Source organism: Myxine glutinosa, chromosome 2 (assembly GCF_964187855.1).
Source record: "Myxine glutinosa chromosome 2, kmMyxGlut1.1, whole genome shotgun sequence".
Taxonomy (NCBI): Eukaryota; Metazoa; Chordata; class Myxini; order Myxiniformes; family Myxinidae; genus Myxine; species Myxine glutinosa.
Genome location: NC_136262.1, coordinates 82,853,216 through 82,867,668, shown reverse-complemented (window position 1 = coordinate 82,867,668; position 14,453 = coordinate 82,853,216). Strand labels below are relative to the sequence as shown.

At 47.9% G+C, this 14,453-nt stretch overlaps 1 protein-coding gene across 2 annotated transcripts in view; it reads right to left on the bottom strand.

Annotated features, from left to right (window-relative positions):
- LOC137421640 (thrombospondin type-1 domain-containing protein 4) overlaps nucleotides 1-14,453 on the bottom strand; it is a 275,809-nt gene that overhangs the window by 232,480 nt on the left and 28,876 nt on the right. For both annotated transcript variants that reach the window (XM_078771163.1, XM_068107883.2), the window contains 2 exons: nucleotides 6,661-6,779; nucleotides 6,292-6,352 (listed from right to left, as the gene is read on the bottom strand). In XM_078771163.1, coding sequence (XP_078627289.1) covers nucleotides 6,292-6,352; nucleotides 6,661-6,731 — 132 coding nt within the window. In that variant the 5' untranslated portion in view covers nucleotides 6,732-6,779. The remainder of the gene's footprint in view (nucleotides 1-6,291; nucleotides 6,353-6,660; nucleotides 6,780-14,453) is intronic.

Here is a 14,453-nt window from a genome sequence, read left to right as displayed (position 1 = left end):
GGAAACCTGGGATGGACTGAGCCAAGTTGGCAGATTGTGTGCACCTTACAGAAACCTGGGATGGATGGAGCCAATATGGCAGATGGTGTGCGCCTTACAGAAACCTGGGATGGATGGAGCCAAGATGGCAGAGATTGTGTGCGCCCTGCAGAAACCTGAAATGGCTGGAACCAAGATGACAGATCGTGTGCACTCTGTATAAACCTGGGATGGACTGAGCCAAGATGGCAGATTGTGTGCGCCCTACAGAAACCTGGGATGGACGGAACCAAGATGGCAGATTGTGTGCGCCTTTCAGAAACCTGGGATGGATGGAGCCAGGATTGCAGATTGTGTGCGCCCAGCAGAAACATGAGATGGATGGAGCCAAGATGGCAGATTGTGTGCGCCCTACAGAAACCTGGGATGGACGGAGCCAAGATGGCAGATTGTGCGCACTCTGTAGAAATCTGGGATGGATGGAGCCAAGATGGCAGATTGTGTGTGCCCGGCAGAAACCTGGGATGGACGGAGCCAAGATGGCAGATTGTATGCACTCTGCAGACACCTGGGATGGATAGAGCCAAGATGGCAGAGGTTGTGTGTGCCCTGCAGAAACCTGGGATGGATAGAGCCAATATGGCAGAGATTGTGTACACTCTGCAGAAACCTAGGATGGACGGAGCCAAGATGGCAGATTGTGTGCGCTCTGCAGAAGCCTGGGATGGACAGAGACAAGATGGCAGAGATTGTGTACACTCTGAAGAAACCGAGGATGGATTGAGCCAAGATGGCAGATTGTGTGCCCTGCAGAAACTTGGGATGGACTGAGCCAAGATGGCAGATTGTGTGCCCTGCAGAAACCTGGAATGGACTGAGCCAAGATGGCAGATTGTGTGTGCCCTGCAGAAACCTGGAATGGACGGAGCCAAGATGGCAGATTGTGTGTGCCCTGCAGAAAGCTGGGATGGACGGGGCCAAGATGGCAGATTGTGTGCGCCCATCGGAAACCTGGGATGGAAGGAGCCAAGATGGCAGATTGTGTGCACCTTACAGAAACCTGGGATGAATGAATGAATGATCGTTTGAAGGCCATTTATCCCCGCTAGAGTGGGGGTTAGTCTTGCGGGCCCCATGACAATCATGGCTCCCTGTTTGAGGCAATGTTTTTATGGCCGGATGCTCTTCCTGACGCCAAGCAAGGATGCTTACAGAAACCTGGGATGGGTGGAGCCAATATGGCAGGTTGTGTGTGCCTTACAGAAACCTGGGATGGATGGAGCCAAGATGGCACAGATTGTGTACACTCTGGAGAAACCAAGGATGGATGGAGCCAAGATGGCAGATTGTGTGCCCTGCAGAAACCTGGGATGGACTGAGCCAAGATGGCAGATTGTGTGCCCTGCAGAAACCAGAAATGTCTGGAACCAAGATGGCAGATTGTGTTCCCCCTACAGAAACCTGAAATGGATGGAACCAAGATGGCAGATTGTGTGCACTCTGTATAAACCTGGGATGGACTGATCCAAGATGACAGATTGTGTTCGCCCTGCAGAAACCTGGGATGGATGGAGGCAAGATTGCAGATTGTGTGCGCCCTGCAGAAACATGAGATGGATGGAGCCAAGATGGCAGATTGTGTGCGCCCTACAGAAACCTGGGATGGACAGAGCCAAGATGGCAGATTGTGTGCACCTGGCAGAAACCTGGGATGGACAGAGCCAAGATGGCAGATTGTGTGCACTCTGCAGACACCTGGGATGGACAGACCCACGATGACAGAGGTTGTGTGTGCCCTGCAGAAACTTGGGATAGATGGAGGCAAGATGGCAGATTGTGTGTGCCCTGCAGAAGCCTGAGATGGATGGAGCCAAGATGGCAGAGATTGTGTACACTCTGCAGAAACCTAGGATGGACGGAGCCAAGATGGCAGATTGTGTGTGCTCTGCAGAAGCCTGGGATGGACGGAGCCAAGATGGCAGATTGTATGCCCTGCAGAAGCCTGGGATGGACGGAGCCAAGATGGCAGATTGTGTGCCCTGCAGAAGCCTGGGATGGACGGAGCCAAGATGGCAGAGATTGTGTGCACTCTGAAGAAACCTAGGATGGATGGAGCCATGATGGCAGAAAGTGTGCTCCCTGCAGAAACCGAGGATGAATGGATTCAAGATGGCAGATTGTGTGCGCCCGGCGGAAACCTGGGATGGACTGAGCCAAGTTGGCAGATTGTGTGCACCTTACAGAAACCTGGGATGGATGGAGCCAATATGGCAGATGGTGTGCGCCTTACAGAAACCTGGGATGGATGGAGCCAAGATGGCAGAGATTGTGTGCGCCCTGCAGAAACCTGAAATGGCTGGAACCAAGATGACAGATCGTGTGCACTCTGTATAAACCTGGGATGGACTGAGCCAAGATGGCAGATTGTGTGCGCCCTACAGAAACCTGGGATGGACGGAACCAAGATGGCAGATTGTGTGCGCCTTTCAGAAACCTGGGATGGATGGAGCCAGGATTGCAGATTGTGTGCGCCCAGCAGAAACATGAGATGGATGGAGCCAAGATGGCAGATTGTGTGCGCCCTACAGATACCTGGGATGGACGGAGCCAAGATGGCAGATTGTGCGCACTCTGTAGAAATCTGGGATGGATGGAGCCAAGATGGCAGATTGTGTGTGCCCGGCAGAAACCTGGGATGGACGGAGCCAAGATGGCAGATTGTATGCACTCTGCAGACACCTGGGATGGATAGAGCCAAGATGGCAGAGGTTGTGTGTGCCCTGCAGAAACCTGGGATGGATAGAGCCAATATGGCAGAGATTGTGTACACTCTGCAGAAACCTAGGATGGACGGAGCCAAGATGGCAGATTGTGTGCGCTCTGCAGAAGCCTGGGATGGACAGAGACAAGATGGCAGAGATTGTGTACACTCTGAAGAAACCGAGGATGGATTGAGCCAAGATGGCAGATTGTGTGCCCTGCAGAAACTTGGGATGGACTGAGCCAAGATGGCAGATTGTGTGCCCTGCAGAAACCTGGAATGGACTGAGCCAAGATGGCAGATTGTGTGTGCCCTGCAGAAACCTGGAATGGACGGAGCCAAGATGGCAGATTGTGTGTGCCCTGCAGAAAGCTGGGATGGACGGGGCCAAGATGGCAGATTGTGTGCGCCCATCGGAAACCTGGGATGGAAGGAGCCAAGATGGCAGATTGTGTGCACCTTACAGAAACCTGGGATGAATGAATGAATGATCGTTTGAAGGCCATTTATCCCCGCTAGAGTGGGGGTTAGTCTTGCGGGCCCCATGACAATCATGGCTCCCTGTTTGAGGCAATGTTTTTATGGCCGGATGCTCTTCCTGACGCCAAGCAAGGATGCTTACAGAAACCTGGGATGGGTGGAGCCAATATGGCAGGTTGTGTGTGCCTTACAGAAACCTGGGATGGATGGAGCCAAGATGGCACAGATTGTGTACACTCTGGAGAAACCAAGGATGGATGGAGCCAAGATGGCAGATTGTGTGCCCTGCAGAAACCTGGGATGGACTGAGCCAAGATGGCAGATTGTGTGCCCTGCAGAAACCAGAAATGTCTGGAACCAAGATGGCAGATTGTGTTCCCCCTACAGAAACCTGAAATGGATGGAACCAAGATGGCAGATTGTGTGCACTCTGTATAAACCTGGGATGGACTGATCCAAGATGACAGATTGTGTTCGCCCTGCAGAAACCTGGGATGGATGGAGGCAAGATTGCAGATTGTGTGCGCCCTGCAGAAACATGAGATGGATGGAGCCAAGATGGCAGATTGTGTGCGCCCTACAGAAACCTGGGATGGACAGAGCCAAGATGGCAGATTGTGTGCACCTGGCAGAAACCTGGGATGGACAGAGCCAAGATGGCAGATTGTGTGCACTCTGCAGACACCTGGGATGGACAGACCCACGATGACAGAGGTTGTGTGTGCCCTGCAGAAACTTGGGATAGATGGAGGCAAGATGGCAGATTGTGTGTGCCCTGCAGAAGCCTGAGATGGATGGAGCCAAGATGGCAGAGATTGTGTACACTCTGCAGAAACCTAGGATGGACGGAGCCAAGATGGCAGATTGTGTGTGCTCTGCAGAAGCCTGGGATGGACGGAGCCAAGATGGCAGATTGTATGCCCTGCAGAAGCCTGGGATGGACGGAGCCAAGATGGCAGATTGTGTGCCCTGCAGAAGCCTGGGATGGACGGAGCCAAGATGGCAGAGATTGTGTGCACTCTGAAGAAACCGTGGATGGATGGAGCCAAGATGGCAGATTGTGTGTGCTCTGCAGAAGCCTGGGATGGACGGAGCCAAGATGGCAGATTGTGTGTGCTCTGCAGAAGCCTGGGATGGACGGAGCCAAGATGGCAGATTGTATGCCCTGCAGAAGCCTGGGATGGACGGAGCCAAGATGGCAGATTGTGTGCCCTGCAGAAACCTGGGATGGATAAAGCCAAGATGGCAGAGACTGTGTGCGCTCTGCAGAAACCTGGAATGGGCGGAGCCAAGATGGCAGATTGTGTGCACTCTGCAATAACCTGAGATGTGCAAAGCCAAGAAAGGGCAGAAGATGCAAGAGCAGAAAGGTAGAAGTAGAAGATAGAGCAGTCACCATCCTCTCTGTGATGCAACAATAACAGGCTCAGAGACTCACCTTCACATTGGGATATTCCAATGGTTGTTATGGTTTGCCCCGCTCAATAGCAAATAAAGTTGTGAGCTGTTGTAATACAGGTAGTAAACTAAGACAGACACCATTGATGAATCTTCCTGCCTGTGAAACACCAGGGTGGCAGTTTATACCTGGGTCGGGATTCAAACTACGAGGAGAATGTTCATACCTTGAGACTATCCAATCATATGCCCCATCCTGCCATGCCTCAAATTATACAACTTCCTTAAATGATATAACTATAATAAAGAATAAAGTACAAGTTATTTCTTGATGTTTCAAAGAAATGCATTCTCTGGTCAAACCCAACCTCACCTCTGCCAATGCGTTAGTAATTATGTCTGCTCAGAGGAAGGTTCAGTGTCGATTGTATGACCAAGAATGGTACAGTCTGCGATGATTACATATGGTCAGAGTTTGTGGGAGGAAACATGAAAAAGACCTTTTTATGTTGCTACACTTTATCGTTCTTACCCACAATCATAAAAGTCCATTATGCTGGAAATGTAAAATAATAAAATAATAAATAAATAAATAACTGTCTTTAACCATTCATACTTGTTCTTAGTTCTTCAGTAAATGGACAGATAATTCGAAGTTCAATGGTATGTGACTTGACGTGTTTAAAATCTGAAATTCTGTAAATCTTTAATGAACGGACCAAGCCTCAAACCACAAGAACCACAATGGATGACTCCACAATGTGTAGCAAATCATTGCTCCTCCATGGATCTGCAGAAGCCTGGATAACTCCTCCATGGAGAGCTAATGCTTGTCGTTCAGGTGATGTTTGAAAGTTAATTATGCACAAATATAAAAATGTGGGCGTGCACAAGTCATGAAAGAGCAAGCTCTGAGCAAGTCAAAATGCACAAGTCATGAAAAAGTCTCAAGCTCTGACTATTTCACACATAGTGTGCAATACGTACTCGAATTTGTCTGTTCTACATCTTCCCATATTATTCGGCTATTATTTTACACCATGTTTTTTTTTTGTTGGTGGTCGTGGTGATAGATTCCCGTCTGCTCTACAAAAACATGAGATGGGCCAATAAACAACTAGAACAGCACTCAGTAGAGGGCTTGCCTCGGCCAGGCACAACATTTTACGTCTTGTATCTCACTGATGTGTCGGATTTGCATCCGGACCTGAACCAAAATCGAATCGGCTTGTTCTTGCCAACAAATCAAGTCTTCTACAAAGTTTCGTCATAATCCGTCCAGAACTTTTTGAGATATCGTTCTATATACCGTTTTTGGCCCGATCTGTCAATGGTGAAGAATCACTTAAAACATTATAGTATTAATTATCCGGATTTCCGGATATCCGGATTTCCACCAAAATCTAATCAATTCGTCCTTGTCGCATACCCAAACTCTCCACCAAATTTCGTCCAAATCTGTCCATAAAATTTTTGAGATATCCTCATTAGAGACAGACAAACAGACAGCAGTGAAAACATAATCGTCCAGCTTTGGTGGCGGAGGTAACAAGGAGATCAAAAAATTCCATGACCTCGTGAATAATTTAAATTCATAGAAAACATTTTTTAAAGTTTTATGTGTACAAATAAATGTGGAAAGTGCAAATTAAGGTTTCGTATTTGTAACTCACACAGTTGTTAATCCAGGTGCAGAGAAGACAAAGAATTCCGATGGCAGCTACCAAAGGTTGCCTGAAAGGTAAATATGTGTCAGTCCTCTCACACCTGAAATACACCTATGCTGCAGGATGTTTCTTATAAACAAACTAATCAATGAAAACTTGTTTAAAACTGCATGTACGAACTATTGTATTTCACTTATATGGTGAAGAAAGAGTTAAATTTTGAGCCAAAACTAATTTATTATTTGAGTGAAAGTTGTGAAAGAGAGTATATCAGATGAGACAATATCTTTATGTTTCATGACCATAAAGGTAAAATGACATACCCAGCTGACCAAGGACTCCTCAAGTCCTCTAAGAAATTTCCTATTCACTGACCTGCCACGTGCACATCTCTTGTGCCAACATCTTCCTGCACTTCCAGGAAAAAATCTGTCAAAACTTGCCATGCTGCCGTCACTTCATCCCTAACTTTACAGCCAGCCTCACTTTCCCATCTGAAAAGATATTCGCAGAAAACATTTAAGTAAGATAATTGTTATTTCCCAGGCATATTCAAAGAACAAAACAATCACTGTCATTTCAATTTCAGTGTGATCGATTGCCATACAAGGATTGGCAAGCCTCCTAATCAAAATAACCATTGAGTATGTGTATATATACTGTGTACTTACTTTTTCCACACGCGAAATTTGCATTTATGTTCATTTAAATTATACAATGGACTACAAAATGTAAATGTTTCATGATATTTGTTATATTATATCACCTTTATCTATCAATATTGTTGAAATGAAGATCAAATAGCTGTATATTGAAATATGTTGAAAAAGTCAAAACTTTACATGGGGGGGGGGGGGGGGGGGGGGTACTTACTTTTTCACGTGACTGTATATTGTATACAAGATCGAGGCTCGTGTAAGAGCTAACAAAAAAAACGGGCACACAAACATACAAAAAAGGGGAGCGGGAGACAAGATGGGGAGAGAGAGGGAAGTACACAAGTACAACAGCAGAGAACAGGGACATCGGGAGATCTGTGGGAGGAAGAGGGCTTGGGGAGAGGAGGCATGGGAAGGTGGGGGGGGGGGGGGGGGGGAGGGGGGGGAGGTGGGAGAGGTATGAAACACATGGACACTGCTGGAACTTTCAGGAAAGAAGTCGGTATTTCGAAAAAAGTGGATCTGGGGTAAATTAACGGGGGTAGAAGAGATCAAGGTTTTGGATGGGGGAAGATAAGAGATGGTGGTGAACAGATGTTTTAAAGACCTGGAGGGTGGAGTGGGATTGAAGAGAGTGAGGGAGTTTGTTCCAGAGGCGGGAGTCAAGAGGAATGAAGGAGTAAAGGTGAGCAGAGTCTTGTGGTTGTGACTTGTGGTCAGTCGTTCTGGCACTCCTTCAAGTTTTGTTAACTGCTTATAACTACATCGAACTAAAGCTTGGATGGGGTGCTTCAGGATATATTCACCAACCTTGAGTTCAGCTGACTCATTGTAAAACATAAGTACGAGGGGTATTCAGAAAACAGGCATACTTTTCATTAAATAAGCTACAATATCTACAGTGAATAATTAATAATGACAAAAGTGTATATATATATATATATATATATATATATATATATATATATATATATATATATATATATATATACATATACGTATATATACATATATATATATATATATATATATACATATACGTATATATACATATATATATATATATATATATATATATATATATATATATATATATATATATATATATATATATATATATATATCTGTCTTTCCTAGGTGGACAATTTCATATGTAATTACCTCCGATACCAAAGATGGATGGAGGTTATGTTTTCACCCCTGTCTGTCTGTCCGTTTGTTACTTGCCCGTAAAAATTCCGGCAAGTATGTTGGTTGGTTGGTTTGTCTGCCTGTAGGTTTGTCTGTCTGTTTGTGCGCAGTACTACGTCGACATCGTTGCACATAGCATCGCCATACTTTACACACATATTTGCCTTGCCCTGGAATAGACTGTGCCCAATTTTTAACTCTCTAGGCCCAAGGTCAAGCTCAAGGTCACCCAACACGTGAAATCCGGGTGGTCAAGTTTTCATTTAAAATATATTTCAAACCACTATAACTCTAAAAGTACAAGATAACAAGATATATGCATACACTTACTGTTACTGACATATAAGAAGTCACATACGACATTTCATTTGGCACTTGGAGGAACCTGTCTTGTTCAGGCCAGGCCGCCCGACATACGACATTTCATTTGGCACCATGACCTTTGACCTTGAGTGACCTTGAAAGGTCAAACTCAAGGTCAAAAATTTTTTTTTTTTGCTAATAACTCTGTCAAACATTATCCGATTCCCTTCTAAGCAACACCCCTGAAAAAAAAGTACATTCCGGCAAGTCCTCGGTCTCTGACCGATTTCTAGTCTGTGTCTGTTTGTGAACAAAATATCTCAAAGAGTTGTGGACGAATTCGGACGAAATTTGGCAGAGATGTAGCGTAAGTGACAAGGACGAAATGCTTAGACTTTGGTGAAGATCCGGATTCGGATCCGGCTACTGGAATTTTTAAGTGATTCTTCACCATTGGGAGATTGGGCCAAAAACGATACATACATAGCAGGATATCTCAAAAAGTTATGGATGGATTTGGACGAAAGTTGTTGGACATGTTGTGTGTATGACAAGGAAGAATCAATTCAATTTTGGTGAAGATCCGGATCCAGCTCGTATAATTTTTTAAGTGATTCTTCACCATTGTGTGATATAGCCAACCAGGCGGAGGTATGCTCTCTACTGAGTGCCGTTCTGGTGTAGTCATGTAATTTCAGGTATTTTTTGAAACAAAAGAGCTAGAGGTGTTACAAGGTAAATGAAGAGTATTCAATTTGAAATGTTGGCCCATCTTAATAGTAAGGGCATTTTATGAGATATTTCACAAATCTGTTAACTAAATTGTTACCAAAAAATTTCTTCACCAATATGTTTGTAAAGGTGTGTAATAACATGTGTTAAAATGTTGAAGTTCAACTCCCATGGGAAACCCAGAAAAAAAGCTGTTGAATTCGGGTACCGAAAAATTATTTTCGAGAATTTTTTTATTTTTTAATCGGCCCTTAAGTAACTTATGAGGGGTCAAATATGGGTTTTTCATGATTCTGAGTTGATTGTTAACATTTATATTTTCACTTTTACATTTACACACAAAGTAGCTTTTATTTCACATACATATATAATACTCAAGAGTTATTTCTCATTCACAATGTCAGAAGTTTCAACAGTCATTGTCTATGTCTTCTTCAGACTCAACAACATCATGACTGCAGTTTCTGCATGTAATGCCATTACAGACTCCACAGGCCGAGATGCACGTGACCCCATTCTTCTTGCAGCTGCATCGCCGGTTGCTGCAATCTCCATGACAATTACAGCTCATGAACTGCAATAGCTCCTCAGGAGCCGTGGGGTCCAGTGTTGGAACTGGCTCATACCCATGCACACCTATTGTCCATCCATAGTCACTGGGGTTCAGAGACATGCTCTGTAGAAGGATCCAGTCCCGGGTCTGCAGGTAGGCACGGAGTGAATGTGGTGCCGGATGGCAAAGGCAAAGGCAAAGGTGGTGCCGGAGAGGTGACTTCGATCCAACCCATTGAGTGAAAGGGAGTGTTTCCGTGAATAGAGACAATGTTTAAATCTATATTGTCTCCAACAAACTGAGTGACTGCATTGTTTGTTTCCCCAACCTCCATAAAGACCACCTGATCATTACTTGACAATTCACTTTCACTGGCTGGCACTTTGGCTGTCATCACTGATTGATCCTCAAGCGCAGCATCAACCGCAACCTCATCATTGATCTGTTCATCGGTTTCCTCCACATTGGTGTCAAGAGTGCCAGAAGTATCTGGAACATCATCTCCACTCCTACTATTAAGGAAGCAGTATTTGTAGTTTTGTGTCTCCGTGTAAGACTCAGTGTATCCCAGCCGGTGGAACTTGTTGAGCATCCATTTTGACCCAAATCTATGATCAAGTTGTATGGCAAGCCCCATTTGGTGTGGCAATACTCCAGACCGAGGTCGACAGGCCTTAATAAAATTCTGCCCCCAAACGGCAACTCTTTCGTCTGTCTTGACAATCAGTCTCAAGAACATCTGAAGGCTTGCAGGAACAAGTGTCAGCTGACTATCGATGTCAGTCATACTGTGTGTGGTGGGGTATGACTTTGGACCTAAATCAATCAAGGCAATATCATTGGATATGAACTTGAGTGCCGTCTTTATGATCTGAGTCTTCTCATCTCCATGGTCAAGATTAGCATGATGCACTCGCAGAATATTGTCGGTGCCATCTTTGAGACAGAGTACATCTGCCCTTCTTTCCTGTGTTGTGAAATACAAGGTGTCTTCGTATTTCTCTAGAAGTTTTATCTTTAGCCAATGCTTTGAATAAGAAAGGCTCTTCTCTGGTGACTGATCAAACTCCTGCAGCTTTTCATGGACTTGGTCCATGTTCATTACCCCATGCTCTAATTCTGAGTCTAACCATTCGCAGAATTCAATAAAAACTGCCTCTCGCTCCTCATCAATACTCCTCTGTCCTCTCTTCCTTTTTCCCTCCTCATCAGTCTTGGACAAACTGTCACCTCTCGCAAACATAAGTTTGCATCGCAAATGGTACAGTGTTTCTTCTGCTACCAAGTCGTTGATCCCTTCCAGGCGTCCAGTGACTTCAGTGCCCCAGTCATCCCCGCGACTCCAAGCTTGCCTTCAGTGTATCTGCAGTCAAATTATCTGGCACTCTGTATTTCTTTCTAGCTTGTGCTGGATTATTTTTGTAGAGCTGGGCTGGTTGGTTGCAAAGAATGCATACATCCTTATACAGGAGGTCAACTGACTGTGATCTTCTAGACCTGCAGCCAGTTGATGAACTGAACTCACAAGTAGTGCGTCTTCTCTTCAACTTTGATGACTTTCTCTGCCTTTGATGCTTGAGCTGACTTCTTGGTGGTTGCAACAAAGTTGTTGTACAGATCATTTTTACACTTCTGGTGGTACCTCAGTTTTCCTTCCTTTTGAGCCTCCTTCATACGTTCCACAACAGTAACATTTTCGACAGTTTCTGCTTGTTTCAATAAAGTTGAGTATCCCTTTGGAGTTGCCTGTATGAGCCTTTCAGCTGGTGTATCCGAGCGTGCACAGATGAAGCAATTGAGCACAGGTGGAGTAACGTCTTCATCCATATTGCTAGACTCCATGTCCTGCAAAGTAGAAAATGAGATATATTTAGAAATTATTTTTCCACAAATGAGTGTCTGTGGTGAAATATAAATGTTAACAATCAACTCAGAATCATGAAAAACCCTTATTTGACCCCTCATAAGTTACTTAAGGGCCGATTTAAAAAAATATAAATTCTCGAAAATAATTTTTCGGTACCCGAATTCAACAGCTTTTTTTCTGGGTTTCCCACGGGAGTTGACCAACATTTTAACACATGTTATTACACACCTTTACAAACATATTGGTGAAGAAATTTTTTGGTAACAATTTAGTTAACAGATTTTCATATGTTTCCCTTACTATAAACATTTCTAATACAAGGGCACAGAGTCATCTGACATGGCACATCAACCTTGTCATCGTGCAGTCAGTGCTTGTCCTCCTACCATGTCCATTTGAGAGTGCTATCGTGTTAAAGAGCATTTTGAGAAACAATGCTGATGGCCAAAAGATTGCTTAAGTCCCTCCTCCATCAACCGACAATATTTGTGTGTGTCTGCTTTTTGTCCCCCGTCGCACCGCGGAGCGAAAGGGGCACTATGGTTTTCCCCTCCGTCCGTGTGTGCGTCCGTGCGTGCGTGTGCGCGTGCGTTGAACCTTGTGAGCGGAATATCTTGAAAAATAAATGAACTACTAACTTCTAATCTGGTGTGTGGGTGTATCTACGCATAAGGGAGAACGCTATTGAAAATTGGGTCGCCACGTCAAAATCCAAGATGGTCGCCGCCATGTATGTCTGAACCTTGTGAGCGGAATATCTTGAAAAATAATCGAACTACTAACTTCTAATCTGGTGTGTGGGTGTGTCTCCAACCCACTCGCAAATATTATCGACTCTTCTGAAGGAGCTGGGCTCCCACGTCGATCGGAAGAATGGACGCGACAAAAAGCTGGAATTCATCCGAGTTGCTTTAATCAAACCAAACACTCAGGCACTCTGAAAAGCCCGTTTATCGGGCAGCAATATATATACATATTATCCCAGAGCGTTTGCCCAGGAAAGGCGAGAGGGGGCGTGGCCCAGCGTCCTGGCTGCGGCCTGGCAAGTTGAGGGCGAGCCTGCCCGGGATGCCTGGGCGTCCCGACCGAGGCCTGGCAAGTTGAGCGCGGGCCTGCCCGGGCGTCCTGGACGAGCCCGGCATGGTGATCGCTCCGCGTCCTTGATAGGTGCAAGGCGATTGTGAAAACCCAGCGGTAGCCGCTACACACGTCCCCCCAGAATCGACTTGCACCGGCAGGGTCAATTTGAGGGGGGTCCTGATGACCCGGCTGAAGCGACCCCTGGCGGATCGTGGGAGGGGGTCCGGTGTGGTGGTGGGCGGTCGAGTGGGGGGCACCGTGGACGGGGGGCGGCCTCGCCGCGGCGGAAGGGCCACCCGTGGTGGGTGGTCGACGTGCACGTGCGCCGGCTTGAGGCGGTCCACCGCAATCCGGTCCGACCTGCCGCCGATGTCGATGACGAACGACTTGTCGTCCCGTCGCAGCACCCGGAAGGGCCCGTCGTACGGCGGCCGGAGTGGCCCCCGATGTGCGTCGTGACGCACAAAAACATACTCCGCTGTGCGAAGTGCTGGGGGGACGTAGGACTGGGGGTCACCGTGGTGGGATGTTGGCACGGGGGCAAACCGTCGGGCGGCCTCCTGGAGGTCCGAGCGCTGGTGAGCTGCGGACCAGGGACTGGTAGCGTCGGGCACGAATTCGCCCGGGACGCGTAGCGCCTGGCCATAGACAAGCTCGGCGGTGGATGCCTGGAGGTCCTCCTTGGGGGCCGTGCGGAGGCCCAAAAGGACCCACGGCAGCCGGTCGGCCCAACCGCCGTCTTGAAGGCCGGCCATGAGCGCGGCCTTCATGGAGCGGTGGAATCGCTCGCACAAACCGTTTGCTTGGGGGTGGTAGGCCGTAGTACGGTGGAGCTTGACCCCCAGGTTGCGGGCGACCGCGCCCCACAGCTCGGAGGTGAACTGTGGTCCACGGTCTGACGAGATGTCCGCCGGTGCGCCGAAGCGGGCGACCCAGGTGGCGATGAAAGCCTGCGCCACGTCGGCGGTGGTGGTGGAGACGAGGGGAACGGCCTCCGGCCACCTGGTGGTCCTGTCCACCATGGTGAGCAGGTGTGTGAACCCCCGTGACGGGGGGAGGGGGCCCACCAGATCCACGTTGACGTGGTCGAAACGTCGTTCGGGCACGGTGAAAGGTGCCAGCGGGGCCTGGGTGTGTCGGTGGACCTTGGCCCGTTGGCAGGCCGTGCAGGTGCTGGTCCAATCGCGGACGTCCCGACGAAGGCCGTGCCAGACGAATCGCGCCGACACCAGCTTCTGGGAAGCTTTCCGGCCCGGGTGGGAAAGGCCGTGGAGGGAGGCGAAGATGCGGCGTTGCCAGGTGACGGGCACGATGGGGCGAGGCTGGCCTTGGGAGACGTCGCAGAGCAGGACAGTGTCCGCGAAGGGGATGTCGGCCAGGCGGAGGCCCGTGTCCGCCGCCCGGAGGGCTTGCACCGTGGTGTCGGTGGTTTGGTCCGCCGCCATAAGCGCAAAGTCCACGCCCAGGTGGACCGCGTTCGCGCTGGCCCGGGAAAGACAGTCGGCCACGGCGTTGTTTTTGCCGGCGACGTGCCGGATGTCCGTGGTAAACTCCGACACGGCGGAGAGGTGGCGCTGTTGGCGGGCCGACCACGGCTCCGTGACCTTGGCCATGGCGTAAACCAACGGCTTGTGGTCGACGAACGCCGTGAAAGGTCGGCCCTCCAGGAGGTGGCGGAAATGGCGGACGGCCAGGTGTAGACCGAGGAGCTCCCGGTCAAACGTGCTGTATTTGAGCTCGTTCGGCCGGAGCTGCCGGCTGAAAAAAGCGAGTGGCTGCCAAA